General features: G+C 39.3%; 1 protein-coding gene across 1 annotated transcript in view; it reads right to left on the reverse strand.

The window, feature by feature from the left end:
* The window catches only part of LOC149226304 (putative ADP-ribosylation factor GTPase-activating protein AGD13), a 155,487-nt gene that overhangs the window by 97,524 nt on the left and 35,318 nt on the right, over positions 1-22,645 (reverse strand). The window contains exon 4 of the mRNA XM_089377463.1: positions 10,788-10,872. Coding sequence (XP_089233589.1) covers positions 10,788-10,872 — 85 coding nt within the window. The remainder of the gene's footprint in view (positions 1-10,787; positions 10,873-22,645) is intronic.

The raw sequence follows: 22,645 nt of genomic DNA on the forward strand, positions 1-22,645 counted from the left end.
ACTCAAAGGGATTGACCATGGTTTGACCATGTCAATAGTGACTCAATATGACACAAGGTCTAGGATGCCTATAGGGCCTCACATGGTTGTTACATGGCTTTGACTTAGGACCTGGGGCATACAATGGTGTTTAAGAATGTTGTAATAGATATAGGTACCCCTACTAAATGAGCAGTAACACTACCAAAATCAAACATTATTCTATGGGAAAGGTCATGCTACATTGAAGGCTCTTAAGAGGATCGTGGTACTCTAAAAAATTACTTCTGTTAGACACCTACTTAGCAACTGTTCAACATTATTCTATGGCTTGCACCACCTAGAAACCAACTCATGCTACATCAATGGCTATTTGAAGGATCGTAGGTACCTAAGAGAGTCACTTCAATAGGACACCTACTCAAAGATGCATTACTAGTTTCTTTCACTATGCTAGGAGTTTGTTAGCCTTGGATATTAAAAGTGGTCGTACCTCTTCTTTAGCCCTAGCCAACATCGAGAGCCAATCAATGCCACCTCAAATTATGCTCTAAGGCCTCATCAATTTAGGCAACTTTCTAGATGGCATTATCGAGTAGACAATTCTTGTAGAAATCTACATTGTTGATTCAAATGGTGAGTAAAGCTAACTCCCTCATCTCATATGCTAGTTCCATCTTTGTCTAGGCTATGCTTCTTTATTAGCCTTCCTTCACTTTATAGATGTTCCTTCATGGGATAAGCTATTGGGGTGCCTCTATTATATCATTTCAATTCATATTGTTCATGCACTCACTTTTCATTTCACTTCATCTCATTTTTTCTCAAGGGGTCTTTCACACCCTTTGGTTTTGGTTTAGCTATTACTATTAGTTGTATTCACTAATACCTTTGACCTATTTTGGTCTTTAGTGAGCATTAATAAAAATCCCAATCTCATCTAGCATTACCTCATATTAACTTCTTTCTTTTTCAACTATGAATAGTCTAGTACTCAATGGCCTACCCATATGAATTAATTTTTTGAAAGTAGCATAAAGGTTATTTTCACCATGCTCCCAAGATATTTCAACATTCTTTTTCTATGCCTTCCTTTTAACCCTTGGCTTCAACCATGTGTTTCTTCTTATTTTTTTCTATTGCAATGTTCATCCCTTTGCTAAAATGACCTTCCTTATTTGATACGATGATTTCAAGATTAGAAAGAATTTCGTCTTGCCTACATCATCATTGACTCCTTTGTAGATCTCACAAATGTTTCTCGCATTTATTTAATGTTATCACTTGTTTTTTAGACCTTTCATCCAGTTACATTTAATTTACTTAGTTTCCATTACTAATCGCATATCCCTCTAAATTAGGAATGATGGATTTTCTATGGGAAATGCTAATACTTTTGCACATAAGCCCATCAACTAGCCATACTCACGGGACTAACAATAAAAGTTACCCTCGATCAAAAATATCTTCCTGCACATGAGCTTTTGGAGGTGGGCTTTTCATATTTGTATTCAAACACAATCTCCCATTTGTCACCTAGAAATGTCATGTCACCTCATATGGCTCTATAATAGGCTTCCTATTTCCTTGAATATTTCCTCGTTCCAAAATTCCAATCGTATAATCTAATCCAAATTGCAACACAAAGATACAAATCAGTTGTATAAAATCAGACTCTATAGTATTTCATATACAAAACTTACCATGTTGAAGAAACATGGTCCCGTTTGAACATAAATCTTGTTCCCTCTGCACCTGAAGAAACAACAACGAAATAACCTTTTACACACTGTAGAGTTGCAAGAGAGATTTTGCCCTAGATTTTCCCTTTAAGTAGCTAGGGTTTCACAAATTTTCTCACATTATTTAATTCCACGCAAATAGAATAACCTTCACAAATAGACTTTTCAATATGAAATAAATTTAACAATATAATCCCACAATTCCACCAATTTGTGCAATAGATACAATCCCAACAAACCATAATAAATTAAAAAAAAAAAACATCGACTCAACTTAATTTATAGTCTGATAATCAACATATGGTGTTCCACTCATAGTTTTAAAACTAGGTCGGTCTGACTCAAAATCGACCTGGTTGACTAAGCCATACCCCTGCCTAGATTGACTAGGTCAATTATCCGGTTTGGCGATCGATCCGTTACCGAATCGACCGAGTTGGTCACTGATTCGAATGGTTCGATAATGGACCGACCGGACTAACCGAGCCCGACTTAAACCGGTCAGTCTCGACGGCAGGAAAAAAGGCAGGCTAGGTGGACTTGAAATCAATTTTTTTTGTTTAAATTATTTCCTAGCTCCTCTACCCTTCTCCAACGCCTATAAAGGTGACCCAACCCCCTCATATTTCCTCACAACTATCTCATTGGCAATTGCATATGTGTGAGCATTTGTGAGGAGTTTGTCAGTAGTTGGAGTTGGTTTTTTGAGCAGCATTGAGGAGGTTCTTAGGCGATCTTTGGAGCAACATTGAGGAGTTGGTTTTTGGAGCGGCATTGGTTATGTGTTTTTGTTCTGATCTCTATATATTACATGTATTGGACAGTGCACTTAGTGCCATTTTGATATAATAGATATATTAATGAGCATGCTTTGATCAAGTGTTTTCTTCTCTCAATTATTCTAATGCTTCGAGTTTGGAAACATGAATGAAAATCTTTAAAAATGTGATTTTTCATTAAAATTAAATATTTAATGTACTTCTTACAAAGACCGAGTCGTTGGAATCAACTAGTCTGAGTCGATATTGACTCAAAGTCTGAGTCGGCATTGACCCTCGGCCAATTCTAAGTTCGAGTCCGAATTTTAAAACTATGCTTCCACTTAACCGGAATAACACAGACGTCTTACGTCCACACCGCTACAAATATGATCCTCATGCTCCCAGAAACTCTATTACACTAATACAAATTTGCACCCTTTTTCAGACTTCAAATCTCAAAAGTTCGGCTTCAGGAAACCCCTTGATGCATCAAATCGCACTTCAAAAGTCTCAAGTTACAAATGTCGTTGTGTCTTTGTCAAAGTCTCTGGTGCTTTGTTACCAGTTCCGCACCTCCCTTAAAACTTCGGATCTATGGAGTTCGGCTTCAGAAAATCTAAAATTACCAATGAAGATGTATACCGGGTCTATTACAGAAAATATGAAATGGGTCTCAGGACGAGTCTCACTGAGCCTCGGGAAACACGAATCCCAGCCTCAATTGATCTTCACCCCTTCCTCAAATGAAAATTTAGTGCTACAGCTTCACGAGTGCTTCCAGATAAACTTGGGTCATACTATAAGGTAACTAGGATTTGTGCCTCAATCAGAGCAGAATATTTCGTGGCTCAAAGTTATAGTTTGTCCTCAACAATGCATTTGTTTAATGGAATCAAAGCCCTTGGGGATTACGTTCTACATCATAAATTGGCTACCCATACAACGTTCTGCCCAGACTTCGTTTCAAAGAACAATTCATCTAGATTAAAGGTGTTATAATGGGCCCCATTTCCAAACTTCACAAATCTTGTAATCGAGTTGTCACAGAGAACCATTGCCTTGATTAGAAAACCTCGCTACTTCCACCAAATCAAATCCCCAAGCACAAGCAAGAAAATCAAACAGAAAATGCCAATGCCCTTCAAGTTGTTCTTGTGCCCAAACCAAAAAAGATAAACAAAGGAACTTTGTTGTCTTTCAAGGTTTCCCTGTGCCCAAACACGAATCCAGATTACAAGAACTTCATTGTTGTTCAGATGATTCTCCAATGCCAAAACAAAATGAGAGATGGTAGAAAATGTGTCAACTAGGGTGGAATCCTTCACGACAGAAATTGACTAGGTAAATGGGGTCTTAAAACCCTCAGAGCTAATGCTCAGGAAACAAATGAAATGATCCACACTTGTGTTGGAAATACCTTGGGGGGGTGAATTGGTATTTCTTTTACAATTGTTATTTTATGCCAGTCAAGATCAACTGGCAAAACCAAAACACAAAATGTACAACAAAGAATAATTTTATTAACAAGAATAATGAGGACTCCAATCCTCTCTTACAACAAAAATCTGTAAAATCATGCTTATAATTACTTCAGGGCTCCAACACTAGACGAAGACTCCAATCTTTAATTTCAAACCAGGAACCAACCTGTACTACACCAAGCTCCAACTTGGTCTTCTTGAGGATTCCAATCCTCTCAACGATTCAGGCTCCAACCTAGTTTTCCACAATTCTCCAACCTTGTTTGAGGACTCCAATCCTCTCAACAATTCACGCTCCAACCTAGTTTTCCTCTAGGGCTCCAACCCTCTCAATCTGCTTCAATTTTTAAGATAATTTGAGTGCTTCCTCAAGGCTTCCAAAACCATCTTCAACGAGTCCTAAATATCATCTCCACAAAGTCTTCAAAGCATGTCACCAAGAATGTCTTCAACCAAGGCAACAAGAGTCTTCAATGATCCTTCAACAAATGTCCTCAATAGGCTTCAACAATGCCCTGGGTACTGCTTCAACAAGATCTCAAATCTTCAATGGCTGCTGCAAGGAATCTTCAATAATTCTTCAGTTCAGCTCCAAAGATGAAGGTCAACACCAGCAACTCAAGTAGGTGTCTCCAAAACTCTTCATGTCACCCAAACAGTCTTCTACATAGCTACTTCATTGGGGCTTCAATCATGCATCATTCTACATAGATGATTCCTTCAAGACTGCCTTTGATGGTGCTTCAACACAGTTGCTACAATGATACTCTAACAAGTACTTCAACAATCTTTCAAGTTTTTCAAGGGTCCTCCAATAAGGTGTCTTCAGTTGCTCCTCCGAGATATCAAGTATTCAATAGGCTTTAACAAGATCTTCAACAATGTGTTCAAAGGATGTTTTCAAAGTATGTCATAACTCATCTTCAAGGAGAATATCCTAATGCAAAGACACTGCTTCAATAATGCACTTAAGAATCTGCTATACTTTGCTCCAAATGTGCCTTAAGTCTGTCTTGAGGTAATGCCAAAACCATTGTCTTCAAAAACTTCAAATGATGGCCAAAAGACTGCTCTTCAAAGATACCAAGGACTGTCAAGAATCCCTTTAATTTCTGTCACAAGGTTTCTCCAAACAACACCCACAAACTTGCTCTCAAACAATGCCAATGATGTGCTACAAGGCAGTGTTGTGAAAATCGCGATTTTTTCCTTCTGCCGATCAAATCGCGATTTTTATACGAAAAAATCGCCAATATTTTTTTTGCCGATTTTTACTGAAAAAATCGCGATAAAAACGAAAAAATCGCGATAAAAACTTAAAAATCGCCGAGGGTCGCGACAGCATAGCTTTATAACGTTTTTTTGGGTTTTTTCATGCAATTTTTTTTAAAAGAAACAAATAATTTTTGAGTGGGGCAGCTTAATGATCAAGTCTAGGCCCTAGTATGGATATGCTATTCATGGTAATGTTAAGAATGTAAAAGTGACATTCTCCTTAATCTTCATTTTCATTTTCACTTTTACTTAAATTTTTAACATTACCATGAAATGACTCAGGATGTTTGAGAGTGGTTCCAGCCTCATTGGATTTCATATGGAGAAAGTAGAATTTTAGATTTCATTTAAAATCCAGCAGACTTATCAGTTTTTCAGGATTTCAGGATTGGGAGATTGTAATGTTTCCAGGTGACACCACCTGCCCGGGCTACCCCTGCCACCAGTAGAGGACGTGGTCTACCTCCTATAGCTCCTACTTCTAGTTCTTCAGCTTCTAGAGCACATCAGACTCCACTGCCATCTCCACCAGCACAGGCACCAGCATCTACATCTAGAGGGAAAGGGAAAGCTGTGGCATTTTCTCGCAAGAGGGGCAGAGGAAATCAATAGGATTAGACTTTCATTTTATTGTATATGACATTATGACATGATGAGATACATTATCATATTTTTTGTTGATATTTTGAGGCTGAGTTGGGACTCAGGAGTCAGGACTTACTATTCAAGACATGATTCAATGTTATGTGTGATTTTAGCGCTAGAAATGATATTAAACATCTTATATATTAGTTTTTTTATCATATTTATGTGTCAATGTATTTATTTTATGTTGTAGATGGTTTAGATATTAAAAAAATTGAAAAAAAAAAATGAATATTTTTGTACCAAACGATTTTTTCCCGATTTTTTCCGATTTGTTCCCCGCGCCGATTTAATCCCGATCGCGATTTTCACAACATTGCTACAAGGCTCACAGTACAAGCCTCAAGGTGCCACAGGTCAAAGCCTTTTTAGATACTACAGCCACAGGTCTGAAATGTAATAGGTTTCACAGATGCCACGAGTCTTGTCTCCACAGACCTGAGCTGCAGTGCCTCAGGTTCGAAATCTGCTCCTGGTTGCAGACCCAAAATTCCACAGAACAAGCCACAGAACTGAGGTCTGGTGCATATCCAAGGTCTGTTACTGGTTGCAGGCCCAAAATTTCATAGAACTAGCTACAGGTCCAAGGTCTGGTACTTGTTGCAGACCTAAAATTCCACAGAACTAGCCACAGTCCAAATTCTGGGTCTGCCACTGGTCCGAGCGTTTCAGTGCCACTATCACAAGTCTGGCTGTGATGAAGTTACAGGTCCAAGCTTCAGATATATGCTATAGGTTTGAATTAGATCACAGAACCAGCTGCCCAAACAGAGGTGAATAAGCCTCACAGAATTCGTTCAGCACCCTTGTCTCAGCTTCGAATCTCCTTTCTTTTTCAAGCAAATTTCTTCTTCAGATATACGAATTTCATCTCTGTATATTGCTTACCTCAGCTCCAAACTTTTCTATTTTCTTAACCGAGATAATAAGATGAAATGAGGATTGACAATTTCTATTTATACTTGTTCGAATATGATTTGAAAGGACACGTCATTTTGAGGGGAGCCAACTTGAAAAATTTTATATAATTCAAACATTTTATTTTCTGATAGTATATTTCTTTCGTAGGATACTAACCTTGCAGCACTTGATGGCCAGCTGACTGGAAAATTTGTTGCCATTCACTTCGGAATATTGTCTCCAAGTATGGTTGGAACTTTCTTCTACCTGAGTCTAGCCCATTTTCCACAGAATCTGCACCTATTATCATCCCTGTATAAAGAATAATACCCAGACAACAGCTTAAGACCATCTGCAATTACCTATTCCTAAATAGAAGCAGTTTGCATGTTTTTGTGTCTTCTTCCTGTAGTTCCAGACGTTCCTTTCAATGTATGTGCCTCTATATCCAGCACTGCATCAAGTTTCTCCTTCCAACCAAAATCATCCTTAGCTTGACCATAAACTTCTAACAAGTCTATTCTGAGCAGAGAGAAACCGTTAATTGTTGGACCAATTTTTAATGTAAATTCTTCATCAGCCAAAAATGCTTCTGCATTTGTAAATGGTATATCATACCAGCATCACATTGCATCTTTGGATCTAGTTATTTTTCAGTGGTGAGTGCCCGGTTACAACACAATGCAAGAGTCATTCATACGATGTACATTTGTGGCTCCTGTGTTTCTGATGGCCATATTTTCAAGTCACTGCCAACTCCAGTTGACACTGTAGTGACAGCTGCACAACCCATGAAACAGTGAAATACTAATCCATGTTCCTTCAAGCTGATATGTATACAGTCTATCACAATTAATTTTTCTGACAGGGAAGTATAATGTTTTGGATTTCTAATGTAAGAACTTAATGTGGCAAACTCCTTTCATCTTCCACTGCAATGAACATGAGGGGAAATACTCCAGAGAGTGTCCCTGTATTTAACTCTGGTCTGCTTTATATTGTTCTCCAATTAGAAGCACAACATTGTCAATCGGTGGAAAGAACCTTTCCTCATACTTTCCAGTCATGAAGGGTGCACACAGAGCCTCTAGTTGCTAGGGGTTAATGCTTTGGACTTTTTCATGCTTCTAGGGTTTCATCACCTTCATCAAGAGCATATTAGGGCTTACCTCAACAAGGGCATGCTTCAATAATGCTAGGGTTTGACATCAATGACAACCCAATCTAAAAACTTGATGATTCCAAAATGAATTCAATCCTCTTATATTTACAGATTTTCAAGAGGGCTCTCTTCTGCTTAATTGATTGAGTAAATTTTACTCCAAACCCCAATTTAGGGTTTCTTTGCCCAGCTGCCCCAAAGCTGACCAGGATGGGATATTTTGGGGTTTTCCCCTTTTATTAAGGACTGTAGCCTATGGGGATCGATAGGCTATTACGTCTTTCATTCGTCCTGAATTCATAGAGGACATTACACACACGACATAATCTCCATCTCTCCTTTCAAGTCACAATTATGGATGATCTAAACTCTCATATTTCTTCCAAATGGCCAACTACCAAGAAGTGGACAAACTAAAGAACGTTTGTTAGGATATCTTACCTCATCTACAACGATTTGAAGACATACTTTGAATTTTTGTATTTTCATTTGCTATAGGCAAGCAAGTGTTCAAAAGCTGTCTGAGGTTAATTAACTTTCTTTCTTGAATCCTTCAATGCATTATCCACCAACTCTTCCAATGTGGGCGATGGTAATTTTGGTTGATTATCTAACTTCCATAATAAAGCAATTTTGGTTAATCATCTAACTTCCATAATAAAGCTCTTTTAAATGAACTCTTTGGCAAGAGCACAAGACCACATGACAGGATCCACTCAGCCTAATAGCCTTAACCAGTTTGGTTACGATCCCCAATTATTAATGCTTAGCTTCTCCTGTAACTTTCACTATTAAGCACATTCATTGTATAAAGTGTCTAAAACGCACAATATAAGTCTTATATGTTCATGCCTTGAACCATAGATGTATCATTCTTATTAGATGTATTATTTATGTGCATTAGTGAACTATTAGATGCATTAATTATAAAAAAAAGTGATAATCCATTTTAGGATGGACTTAATATTCAATTTTATAAATTATGTTATTGTTAGTGGTATGCTGGTATCTTAAAAGTAAAGAATATTCTTTTACATTAATATTATATATTATCATTCATGACAAAGGTTAGCTGTTGGAAAGTTTGCCTTAAATAGCTAAAACTAGGTTAAATTGATTTAAAAAAAAAATACGTAATTGTACAAACTCACTCACTGTTTTGTATCACCATACTTTTGTCATGGTTTTATACATATGTTCTGATGATACATATGTCAGACACTCATGTGTCCCATATACTCCATGTACTTCTGTTATGTGACTTAGTGAATCAGATGAAGATGAAGACCATTGACAAAGCCAGCATAACCCAACACTACCAGCCTTGGATATCCTTTTATCCTGACAGTATAATGCAGGACACTAAGGATGTTAGCAGTACAAATTTATATGCTTTCTTTTTTAATTTTGTATTGCTGCAGCCAGTCTATAGGAGATAAACGAGTTATTGTTGCTACCAGCATGTCTGGGCCTCCCAAATTAATCGATGCATCAGAACATTATTGAGACCATCTCAGGAATTCAGCTTTTATGAAGTGTGTTTGTGACTGCAGGTACAGCTGGGGCAACATTGTAAACATTTATACATCGAAAATAAGAAGCTTTCTGTTTTTCCTAAATATATATGTATATACTTATAATATTATCCAACTTTCAATCTTTTTATTTGAGACAGGCATGTCAGACAGTAAATTTTAAGATATACAACAGAAATTTTGCATACAAATATTTCGTCCACTGGGGAGTCCCGGTTGTTATTTTGTGTGGTCCACATACATTGCTTTAAGCTGGGAAAGGGATCCTTATTGTGGCATCAGACCCTAATATCCCACTTTACATAAGATGGACTGTATGTCTTTGATAACAATTTTCCAGTTTAAAAGCCACAATCTCATTTCTTCTGACCTTAGGGCAGAGTAATACGTTTTACAGTCTGTTGATATAGCCTAGAAATGTGGGGAATAGAGATTGCATTCCTTTGGTATCAGACTTTTATCTATCGAGCTAGTAATTTATTATACTCTTTGAATCCACCTAATGATCTGAATCACCCTAATATGGACTTTCATTCTTTGTATGCATATAATGTCAGGTGCTGAAGCATATGATTCCCAGACATCTCTGTCCATGCATCAGCCTTTATCGGATTCACTCATCACAGAATTCTATCAGGAGAATTTATACAAGCTACAATTTTTACCCATCTACATGTGCTAAGCCTCTTTTTCTATCCTTGCAAAACAAACATGTATTTAAACATAGATATATTTTTCAGAGGTGATGTGTCACATATATGATTTCAACTTTTGGCTCAATCTTGGGGGGTGAAATTTTTATGGGGGAGAATTGCATATCAGTTAGTTGCATTCAAAGCACAATACAAATAATTTTTGTAAGAAAATTGCCCTTTAGAAACGTCAAACTTAGAACTAACATAAAGCCATATTATAGCAGATAAGCTGCAATGTAATTTGAGTGGAAAATAGCAACTCTTGTCAAAGGTGGATCTACTTTCTCTACTAACACATTTACAGCGATACTATTCACAGTACACTATATCGATTCAGACGGAAACACATTATATTGCCAGCCATATTGAAATCTTGTAAATTTAATTGTATACTATAAATTAAATCAAAGAACAAAAGACCCTATAATGCTTGTTAGATACAAAATGCTTCCAGGAAGGCAAATTAGGGAGTAAGGCATCCAACTCTCACTTTTATATAATACTAGCATGCAGAATAAATACTCCAATAAAAGGATTATAGGGTTTTTCGCCACAAGAAAATGGAGGGAAAACAAAGAAACTAAGTTTGTTAGTTAAAAGTTAACTGCATACGCCCATTTGGGATTGGCAGCACCGCAATCTGCGCAAAATTGATTATCTGGTTGAGATTGCAACTTTTTCAGTCTTCTTAATGCTCCTGAAATGCAAACAGCAGTACTTATAGATAGAATGAAACAAAAACACAACTTATAATTACAAAATAAGGGCAATAAATTGTTAAATAGATACATGAAAATTCTCTAAATATAAATTCTAGGAAAATCCATACTGTTAGTGTAATTTAAAGATCAAAATTTTAAAAGAAGATTTAGTGCAAGACTCTATCCAATAAGCAACAGTAGTCAGAAAAGAAGAAATGATAGGAAAAATGTCACTAACTAAAGAATGAAATATCTAGGGTACTAACGGTTACCCAGAAGACACCGTGATTCTGTTTACATGCAGACTGTGTGTGGCTATATTACTCGAGCTTTACTTTATCCTAGAACAAGCAAACAAGTGTTTGTATTCTATTACAAGTTGATCATTCACATGCATTCATTTTTCTAAGTATAAGCATAACTTGAACCAGAAAGATATTTTTTCCCTGGAAATAGCTCCCTAGGAAACCATAGGAGGCTAGGACACTTCCCCTCATTCCAAGGATGGCACCCAGTCTAGACTCTAAAGCACACAGGATCAACTAAGTGTACCTAACCCCATGGGAACCAAACTTGAGACCTGCACAGCATGCAAGATTATCAGCAACATCCTGGCAACAGTGGCACCAGCTGATTGAGCTAACCCTCAGGACTATAAACCAGAGAGGTATAACATAAGCTACCATACGCAAAGAGTGCAAACAAGGGAAAAGAAACAGAACTGGGAGGCTGTAGCAATCAGTTCCCTTTTCAATCAATGGCTGTACATTCCATCACATTACATTCATGTATTTATAGCATCCAAGATGAAGCAGATGGTTATAATCACCTAATTGTCATGTTGGTTCAGCCAACAGACAAAAACATGTAGACTTACCCAACAGGCACCATGCTCCATTTGACATAGAACACACATCACCCCTATAGGAATTTGATCCAAAGATGAAACTGAGAAGCAGATATTCATCTTGCAACCACTTCCCCAACCCAGAGCAGGGCAGTATCAAAATATTATGTCTTGAATTTGAAATCTGGGTACAAGTCTTATATCAAAAAAAGTATGTCTTTCAAAAGTTATATGAGAGGACCTCATTCAATAACTTCCCCAATAATTTCTTCATTATGTTGACACTGATCAATAGTAGACTAAGTTGCCAGTGGGGCATTAGTCAATGGGGTGGTTGTCAGCAGAACGATTGTCAATGGAAGCCCTTTCAAGCTGTTTGGAGCAGATAAAGCAGGCGGCTGTGGATCTGCACTCTTGGGAATGATGATAGCTTTAGGCTGATTGGGATGACTAATTGAAGGCTTCTATGTTGGCACAGGAATTGCAAGTTATATTGTCAGCATCTTCTGAAAATAAATCATAGATTGTGTGTGCTCGTGATTGCAACATATACTGAAACATTACATTTTTCAAGTAGGAGTGGCTTGAGTTGCTCTTTACTTCACCTATCAGATCTGCATTTGTTGTTCCCATGCATGATCCTTGATAATCTTGATATTTTTAGCAAGCACTTTATTTAGTTTGGGAATTGTTTCTTCAATTATTCTCTCTGTTTCTGCAAAAATCTTCTTGGATTCTCACACATGGTCACCAAGTATCATGATACATACCATTGGATTTCTCTTTGTGCTTCTCTAGTATTTTGCTTGAAAGACCTTCAGCGGGTTTTCCAGTATTGTGCTTGTTATTCATTCTGTTCAGCCATGAGATAAAGCATGGCCTCATGTACGAAACTTCCTTTATTGCTAATTCTTGCACTTCTTCCTTGTAATGCTGAAGCAAATTGTGCACAAATGCAGAAGCATGGTCAGCTGTGACCTTTACTGTTGGAATGTTGCAACAGTGTCATTTAGCATGTTTAATTCATTCTCTACCTATTTCTTGCAATTTTCACAAATTTATCAGATATTGTAATGGTGATAACAAATGTCTAGGTCATGGAGTGGAGTTCAGTATCAAGTATCGAAAATTCTGCAATTTTCTTTGCATCGCCATTAATTCATTTGAAGCAACCTGCCCTTGAGCCAAAAACTAATCTGCTCTCTAAGCCACTCGTCTCCATTGTTGATCTACTTTGGCCTGTGTTACTGCAAATTCTGGCACCTTAGTGCAAAGCCTTACTAAGCAACGTAGATTGAGCGCAACAATGGGTGTTAACACTGTCACCTCAGCAAGAACTTCCCTCGTTTTAGTGATGGACACAATCCACCGCAACGACCCAATTTGACTTGAGCTAAATGTCCCCTAAGGGTTCTACAACAAGATCTCACCCAGGAATAAATATGCAATAATTAGGGTTTCAGGTGGAATAAGGTATAATGCCAATAAAGTGAGTTCAAGGGTTCCTATGGCTTAATCTAGAGGCTTAGGTCAACCAATAAAGGCTCAAGTAAGTTTCCAAACACATACAATCAAGAAATTATATTTGGTTGTCATAAACTAAGGTTTTAAACCAAAAATTGCAGCAAACAAATAGTTTACAACAGCAATAAGAAGTCCCAAAACCAATGATAAAGCAATGTAAAATTGGGGCTAATTAAACGAGAAAGTGTATTACAACAAATTTTTTTCCCTGGTTAAAATAAATATAACACAACAAACCCTAGACATCAGCCCTAAATTATGGCTATGTAAATTGATATTTTTACTTTTCCAATAATTGCAAATAAAGCCTAACCCTAGGATAATGACATTCAAGACAAATAATACTGAAAATGTATGATTTTGTCATACATAAACCCTAACTTACCATTGAAGTTTGAACAATTGAAAGAAAATTATTTAGAATATTAAAAGATTGGCACAAGAGATAAGACTAGTGTCTTTCTCAATCTAGGGCTAATGGAGTCTAGGAGTAAAAATCCTTGGAAGAAAAGAGATGGATGTGGATTCAAAGAAATTAAGGGAGACAAACCTATGTCCCTCAACTCTTTAACCCTAGTGTCCTATTTTCTTGGAGATTGAAAGGGAGGGAGCTAAACCTAGGTCACCTCAAGAGAAACTTGATGAAAATCTTGTGCAAGGAGATTTTAGAGCCATAAAACATCAACAAAACCTTGGTGAAAATTTTAATAAACCCTAATTCATCAACAAGAACAAGATGGAAGAAGATAACTTACATTTGCATAGCACATATCATCAAAGATTCACCAATAATCATCCAAAAGAGAGAACCATCCACAAAAATATCCTCCAAGAGAAGTTCACTACACTAGTGCTCCATAGTGCACAAGAGAGAAAAGACAAGTTTACTAGTGTGAATTGATCTCCAAGTGTGACAATGATCCAATATAAATCGATCTCTTATTTATATGGGAGCTATTAGGTATATTTTCCTAAAATTGGACTAAAATCCCTAAATAATAAATCCATGATTACAAGTTGGATAAGTCACAAACCAACCCCCAAAGATAGCTTTATCAATGAATTAACATGAAATTATGCCTCACTTAACCCACAAGTGTGAGTTAAATGTCCTCCAAAATGTGTCTCTCCATGAAAAGTGCAAGATATGCAGTGTTCCACGAGGACACGTCTCCCAATGTGGGGTGCACGCACTTTTCACGCCCCACACACCTGGGACGGGGGGAAATATGGGGAAATGTTTCCCCACGTCCCCTTTTTTGGGAGTCGTGGGCAAACGTAGGGGGAAATGTTTTCCAACGTGGGGGATGTGACTCTCCAAAAAGGGTGTTTTTGGGCATCCACTTCAAATTTATCTAGTAATGCTTAATTTAAAAAATAAAAAATAAAAAATAAAAATACATTTTAAAAAATAATTAAATGAAACTAAAAAAAAGAAAACAAATTATTTACCTAGGTTACCTGTCACTCATTCATCATTCCCACCATCGACGACCAAATCTGCTAAGTGTTCCCTGCTACTCAAGCCTCCCTATCGTCAACTTGTCCATTTCTAGTGCTCAAGCCTCCATGTTGTCGACTTGTCCAGACTCCGCTGCTTGAGCCTCCCTGCCTCAATTGGTTCGTTGCTCAAGCTCGAGCGCTCTCCCTGTCGTCGAGCTGCTCCACCGCGCGTTTGCTTGCAGCCTTGCCATCAACCAATCTCGTCTCCTCTGTCACCGTCAAGCGGTTCTCCTTCGTCACCCGACTCTACTCTATCGCGTAGTCGCCATCAACTTTCAAGCCGCTCTCCTCCAGGCTCCCTGGAAATTAATGGAAGACCAATTTTTACCACCTTCACAAAATGACCTAGAAAGATCGAGTCATCTACATTATCGTGGGGAGCATGTCGGCCATGTTCTGAACCTAAGTCATCATCATGTCAAACATTCCAACATTCTACTAGATCACGACCTAACTGATTAGATCCAATTTGTTCTCCACATCAGCGCATTGCAGTGCTTTTTTAGAACATGGTTCCATGATCTAAAGTTTCTACTATTAGGCTACCTCCCTGCCGCTCAAGAGTCAACAATAGTGAACATTGAATGAACACAGTAATTGGAATTTGGATATGTGGAAGCATTAGACTCTAGAGTAAGTGCCTCGACCCTCTCTTTGTGTTTTTTCTAAAACTCAATTTCAATTTTCAATCCTTTTTTTTATTTCAATCCTAGCAGCTAAACCTTAAAACTTAGCATTTGCCATGTCAAAACCAATAAAATTTTAAAACCCTTCCTACAGGTCACTAAAAATAAAAAATCCACTATTAAAATTAAATCCAGCAAGTTGCGATATGAGTGATCAAGACAAGAGCCATAGTGCCATTGATAGTAATAGTGAATATGATCCCCAAACAAAAAGTCAACTTACCAGTGTGATCCCATCAATAATGAATGAAACCCCAAGGCAGTAGTGCAGCTGGTGCTAAGCTCATTCCATCCCCATCAAAGCTATTGGCACAATATGCAAAAGGGATATTTAATCCGAGCAAACCACTTTTGTTATATGCTACCAAAATGGTTGGCCCCTCAACCAACCCAAAACCAAGAAACAAAAGAGGTGCAACACACCATTGGACATGCAATGTTTGTGGCCATTCTTGGGTTGGGAGCTATAGTCAGATTAGGATGCATCTTTTGGGTGTAGGTGGCAAACGGGTTAATATATGTACAAAATTAACCTTGCTACAAATATCAGAGCTCTTGAGGATGCAAATGGGAACAAATGCAATAGGCACCTTCTCAAGCCAAAATGTCATGGCCCAAGCTCATCAAAATATTGAAGAAGCCACAAGCTCCAAAAGAAAATCAAAATGAAAGAAAACTATGCCTCCACCATCTCTTGTTGGGACTCCTTCATCCATGCCTAAGGTTCCTATTCTTGTGCGGCGGGATCAACTCTGGCACGGATGTATGGTATGTTGAACTATGATGATACAGATGATGCCATTGGCAAATTTCTTTTTTCCAATGGCATTCCTTTCCATGTTAGTCACTCTCTTTATTACGAGAGGGTCAAGGGAATTGTAGCAGCAGGACCCTCATATGTGCCCCCAGGTGAACATAAGCTGAGGACAGTGATATTAGAAAGGCAAGTGGCCAATATTAATGTGCACACAAAAAGTATGAGGCAGACATGGGTGAGGGAAGGTTGTTCTATTGTTATGGATGGGTGGATAGACATTGCCAAACGTCCACTTATCAACATCATAGTTACTTACCGAGAGGGGCCTTTCTTTCTTAGAGCTATTGATTGTTTTGGAAAGCGCAAAGATGGAAATTTTCAATTTGAGCTTTTTCGTGATGTTATAAAAAAGGTTGGGCCGACAAATGTTGTACAAGTTGTGACAGATGCAGCAGCAGTGTGTGGATCAGCAAGATTAATGATTCAAAGTAAATACAAGCATATTTTCTAAACCCCTTGTTGTGTGCATGCACTCAACAATGCACTGAAAGACATTAGCAAAATTGAGTGGGTATCTAACTTGGTGACAAATGTAACAAATGTGCAGAGGTTTATTTGCAATCACCACACCTCCTTAGCCATGTACAGGTCTCGTGCGAGGAAGGAATTCCTCAAGCTTACAGACACCATATATGCTAGTTATATTCTTTTATTAGAGAGGATTTTGGAGGTGCACTTAGCGTTGCAAGACATGGTTGTGATTCCAAATTGGAACAGATAGGCAGAATCCAAGGCAGTGGAAGGGAAGAAAATCAAGGTTCAAATATTGGATAATGATTGATGGACAAATTGTGGTTATTTGGTGTCACTCCTATGTCTAATAGTTGAAGTAATTCGCTAAACTAACACAGATTCTCCTAGTCTTGGAGAAATCTATGAGACTTTTGATAGTATTTTTGGTCAAGTGAAGATGGCCATTCGTGAGAAATATCCCTCCTTTAATGTCCTATACGACCAAGATTAGACCCAATATTCATTGAAAGTGGGATCGAATGTTCAATGAATAAACATTTGCACATGGCAGCATATGCACTCAACCCAAAACAGTATGTGGCAAGGACTGGTAGAATTCTTCCCATTGAAGATCCAAAGGTCAAAAAGGGATTTTGAGTTCCATTACAAAGATGTATGGTTCAGAAGAAGGGATAACAATTAGGAGACAGTGGATGCAATTTGCAAGTCTCAATGGTCCCTTCAAAAAACTTGATGCAAGGAAGATCGCAATGACTGAGGCCAAGATGACCCCATTGGTTGGTAGACCATGCATGGGAATGATGCCCCAGATATCCAACAACTTGTTATTCGCTTATTATCTCAGATTGCTAGTTCCTTTGCAGCAGAGAGGAATTGGTCCACATATAGCTTCATCCACTCTATCGGAGGAAGAGACTTTCCTCTAAGAGAGAAGAGAAGCTAGTTGCAATGCAAAGTTCTCTATGTCTTGCACATAGGAAGACACTAGAGTATTGCAGGGGACCAGCAACACAATGGGATGTGAATCTAGAGGATGGTGCATAGATAAAAGAGGAGGATGGACCAAATGAGCCACAACATGGTTTGGTTGGAGTTCCATTGGTTACTCGAGAGAGACTCTAACTCAGATAGTGACATTCCCATTGATGGTCCTGATGAATTCATGCAACAGATGGATGTAAAGGACCAATCATTGAGATTGACTACTTGATGTTGATTTTATTTCAGTGCTCATTGTCCATTTTTAATTTTTAGTTTTAACTTTTGAGTCGTGACTCTAGATACTGATGACCTCAGACTTATTCTTGACTCCTCACTCTTAACTATTTTTGAGTTTAAGACTATGAGTTGTATCAATTTTGAATTCAGTGATTTACTATTCTAGTGTTCAAACTTACGTGTCTAGTATATACTATAATATGTTTTACTTTCAATTTAAATTCTAGAATGATGAATGACGAATATGGATCAATGTATTTGAATATTTCATTATTGAATTTTATTAATGAATCTCATGGTATGGATGAATGATGAGTATGTCATATGAATGATGTATTTATCAATATGAATGATGAGTATGGATCAGAGTATTCCAAAATTTAATTCAATTATGTGTGGATCAATGTATTTACTATCAGTCTATTTATGCTTTCAATATTGAATATGAATTTGAATTATGTAATAATTAATATATAATATATATAATTCAAAATTATATACCTCGACGTCACTCCATCCCCATGAAATTTCCCTAAAATTTGAGGGCACTCCCACACGTCCCCCCTATGCATCTCCCTGCACCTGTGTCTCCCTATTCTGGAGTCTTGGTGGAACATTGGATAAATGGCTCCAACAAGTGCATCTCATCCCAAAAGTCATATATCCTCATCAAATGGATGTTTGTTCATCAACAAAAGCATCTACAAGCCAAACATCATCCATAAGGGTGTCAGCATCATCCTATATGGCAACAAATAGAGGACATCATGTTAGGGCATAATGTCATCATGGTAAACAATGTACAATCCCCTCCAAAGGTGTCCCATGTCATCATCACCAATCATCCTTTGTCAACGTGTCATGTATCATTATCACAATGGTTAGATGTCCTCTCTGAAGTGTTGGAGAAGCATCATAAAATCCCTTAAGGGATGTGGATTGTACTTGGGAGCAATATCTAACACATACTCAAAGTATCAAGTGAGAACAACATCATGGGTGCAGGAACCGTAGGAGTATCAGAGTGGGCCATATTCATGTTGATTTTTGTGTAGCTTGGGAGGTACTCCAAGCCCTAGTGTTCGAGGGTTGGAGGTCAAAGTGCCACAAGTAGGCTTGTGGGCTTAAAACCCAAGCCTGGGGTTTTGCACCCAATCGTGTTTGGGGCAATTCCGGAAGCACATTTCTACATGTGATGGCATGAGACGATAAAGGGCGGAAAGGAGAATCCAATGCTTCGAGAATCGTCGAATTCCGAGTTGTAGAAGTGGAGAAATGAATTTTTGAAGTTGACAAGTAATTATTGGTTTTCAAGTCATGTAGGCTTGATGTAAATTAGTCCAATAGATGTGTCTCTTCATCTATTCGTTGGAGCCCCTCTTTAGGCTATAAAAAGAGGGTGATGGCATGTTATTTAGATCATCCTTTGGTGCAATGTCCTCTCAAGAAAGAGCTCTGAGATTTCCCTAGCCGCAGCAAGGAGTAGAGGCCCTAGACAGCATGGAGGAGGTCTGAATTTCTGTGATGGAGACCGAGTGAGCTGCACGAGAAATGCACTGTCTTTGGGTTGAAAAGAAGGTCGAGACAATTGTTCGAGAGGCTGAATAGCCTTGCTGGTAGGCCGAGCTGCTTAGGGTCAAAACGTTGTGAGTTGAAGTGTGTTTGGGCACTTAAAAGGGGGACTGTCTCACAGTTTAGGGTTGTTGTGCTAGGCCGCAGGCCTTAGCACGCAGTTGGAGTTGTGTAAAGGGGTGTCAAGGGTGGACTAATCCCTTAAGAAGGCAGTGTGTGTGACGAAGAGACTTCCCAAGGTATGTCACAACCTCTTGAGGGCTTGTTTGTGAACTGTCAGATGGGTTTAGGGCTGCAACACATGCCCTAACCAGGGTTGTCACAAACACAGAAGAAAACACCATTACAGCAATGTTTTGGAGGGGTGTTGGGTCCTTGATTTGTGGACCAGAGCGTGGATCAGTTGATGGGTTGCTTGTACGAAAACTTAGGAGCTGTTTGGAGGAGCCCACGTGGATTGTTGGGTAGCCTACCAAGCAGCCAAGGTGACAACAGGCACATCAGATTGGAAGGCAAGAGGACAACAGCAAGGAGTGTTGCAGATGTTCCCTTGGTTGATGAGTTGATGGTGTCCTAGGAAAGGACAAGTTGTTGGTGCCCAGATTTGTGCAATAGCTCCTCTATTGCAAAGCAAAGGGCAGATTGGAGGAGTCTGTGGGCAGCCATGTGTAAGGGTCTCCTAAGCGTGGGGATTCCCTAACTAGGTGCAAATGCTATAGCATGGACTTGGTCTCTCATGGACTATTGGAGGGCAGCATGAGAGAAGACCAAGTGTGTATGTGATTGGGCACTTATGGCCTGTTGGAGGACAGCGAGATAGTGTCCAAGTTGGAGCCCAGTGAGCAACACCTTGATGGACAAAGTTGGTTGCAAGAGAGGCAGTTGACGAGCTCAAGGGTCTGATCAACTAGGAGCAGTTTTGGAGCCCGAGACTTGTGTGTGGAGGACTTCTACAACATATGATGGGTAGTCCTCCTAGCCCATGTTCATTGTGGGAGATGGACATCTGGCAGTGATAGGTGGTAAGCCTCCTTGCCCTATGTTAGTCTTCATCGGAGCAGCATAGGAAGACCATAGTGGGTTGAAGTCCCTGAGTAGTTGAGGAGCAACAATGGGCAATTGAGAGTTGTTCACAAGTGGAGTTGTGGACAACTCAACAGGAGTCTCGATGTGTTGTGGCCTTGATGGACTAAGGCTGATCTGAAATGGGGACCTAAAGGCTTCTTGTCAGCTTATAAGAACCTCTCCCACTCCAAAGCTTAAACAATTTCCAAGATCTATGCTTATGATTGATAATTTGCGGAATTAAAAAAACTTGAAATAGGTGTATGCTTGTGTTTGCCTTTAACTGATTAATTGCCTTAAGTTTATTTGCTTAAACTAATATATAAACACACATAACAGTAAATGCAGCAAATAAACAAACCATAAAGACAACAAGTTTAATTAGGAGTTCACCCTGATATCTTGGGCTACGTCTCCATGAGCTCTAGTCAACTCAACTAGGCTCTTTGGGATTATGGTAAACTTCTTTTACAAGTTCCACACTCAACTCCATTGGTTTACAACTGAACCTATGGGTTTAGAATACCATCTTATCCCGCTAGCTATCCATACTCTGCAGACAGATCTAGGCTTCTCTGGACTAGATTCCTTCAATCAGCGCTCTGGGCTATCTTGAGCTCCTGGCTTGCACCAACTCCCTCATAATTCTTTTACTGTCTCTAGAATTCCTTCTTCTATCTTCAGCACACATCAAACACCAGCAACAGCTTGATCATTTGATCTCTTTGCTGCTCTGAAACTTCATTACAGCCTCATGGCTCTTAGAAGTTTGTTTTGAGCTCTCTGGCTCTGCCTCCAACCTCTGGTGGCTCTCCGTGAATCCTCGGCTCTACGGCTCTCTGGCCTTGCAACTCTGTTGCGCTCAAGCTCTCTGGCCCTGCAACTCTACTGCGCTCAGCTCTCTGAGGAATCACCCCTTTGCCATCACCCCCAACCTCTGTTGGCTTCTCTGGCTTTCTCTGAAACTGCGATTCTGTGGCCCTCGGCTCTATCAGCACTAGGCTCTGTGGCTCTTTGCCCAGCTGTGAGCTCCCTGAAGGGAGACTTGCTCTCTCAAGGGAAAACTTCTGAAGGGAGCCCCCCTTCTTCGCTTGGCTCTCTAGCCTTTGAAGAATCCTCCGACTCTGCGGCTTCCATTTGTTCCTCTATGTGCAATCATGAGGAATCATTCCTCTGTGGCTCTGCATCCGGCCCTCTGGCTCTCTAGCTCTGTGGCTCTGCGTCTGGCCCTCTGGCTCTGCGTGCTTCATAATGCATTCTTGTTACAGAAACGCCCACTTATAGCGTGGCACAGGTGCGATGGACTGTTTCCAATGGGAATGACACAGTCAGTCGTTCTTCTGCCTACATTCCGAAAATGGCAGCATAATGGAAACACACAGGAAAACTCATGAAAAACACATCATGAGCCTTTAGGCGGGACTCAAATAACATTCAATCGCCCCTATAATCCTTTCGGGTTCGCAAAACAGCTCATTCATCGTCCACCGTCCGATCAGTGATCGATAATCAACGGCTGACGATCATTTCGGGTGGCCCACTTGCACGGAGATTACCCGCCCGAAAAAGCAGTTCTCTCTCTCCTGCGGCATGCTACGTGTCGGCTGGTGTATGGAATCGGGTGAAGCCCTTCCAATACCACTTAACACAACAGCAATGCAATATTCTCCGTTAAATCTCCATCGTCTGATCGAGCTCACGATCCAACAGTCAGGATGTGATCGCGTCATCGCTCATCGCACTATCGCAAGTCACTTGTATAAATGGCCCTTTGTATTTGTTGCGATCCCGATCGTCGATCGCCGATCCGTCGATCCGACTCACCGCCATCGCAAGTCACTTTGTCCGGGGCTCCGATATCGCGTGAAGGCCTACCTCCAATGCGATATGCCAGAGGTCGCAATTAGGGAGTCCTTCCATCTCCGCTTAAGTCCTCCCTTTAACCTCTTCCGATGCGATTTCCCTTAAAGAGCCTTTTAGTTCATTTTTATAAGAAATTGCCTCCTTTTCTAAGGATAATGGGCAATCTTCTTTTTACAATAACTCCTTCATCCGGAGTCCGT

The sequence above is a fragment of the Pinus tabuliformis genome, chromosome J, assembly GCF_031772625.1.
Source record: "Pinus tabuliformis cultivar Carrire ecotype Pingquan chromosome J, CPIR1, whole genome shotgun sequence".
Lineage (NCBI taxonomy): Eukaryota > Viridiplantae > Streptophyta > Pinopsida > Pinales > Pinaceae > Pinus > Pinus tabuliformis.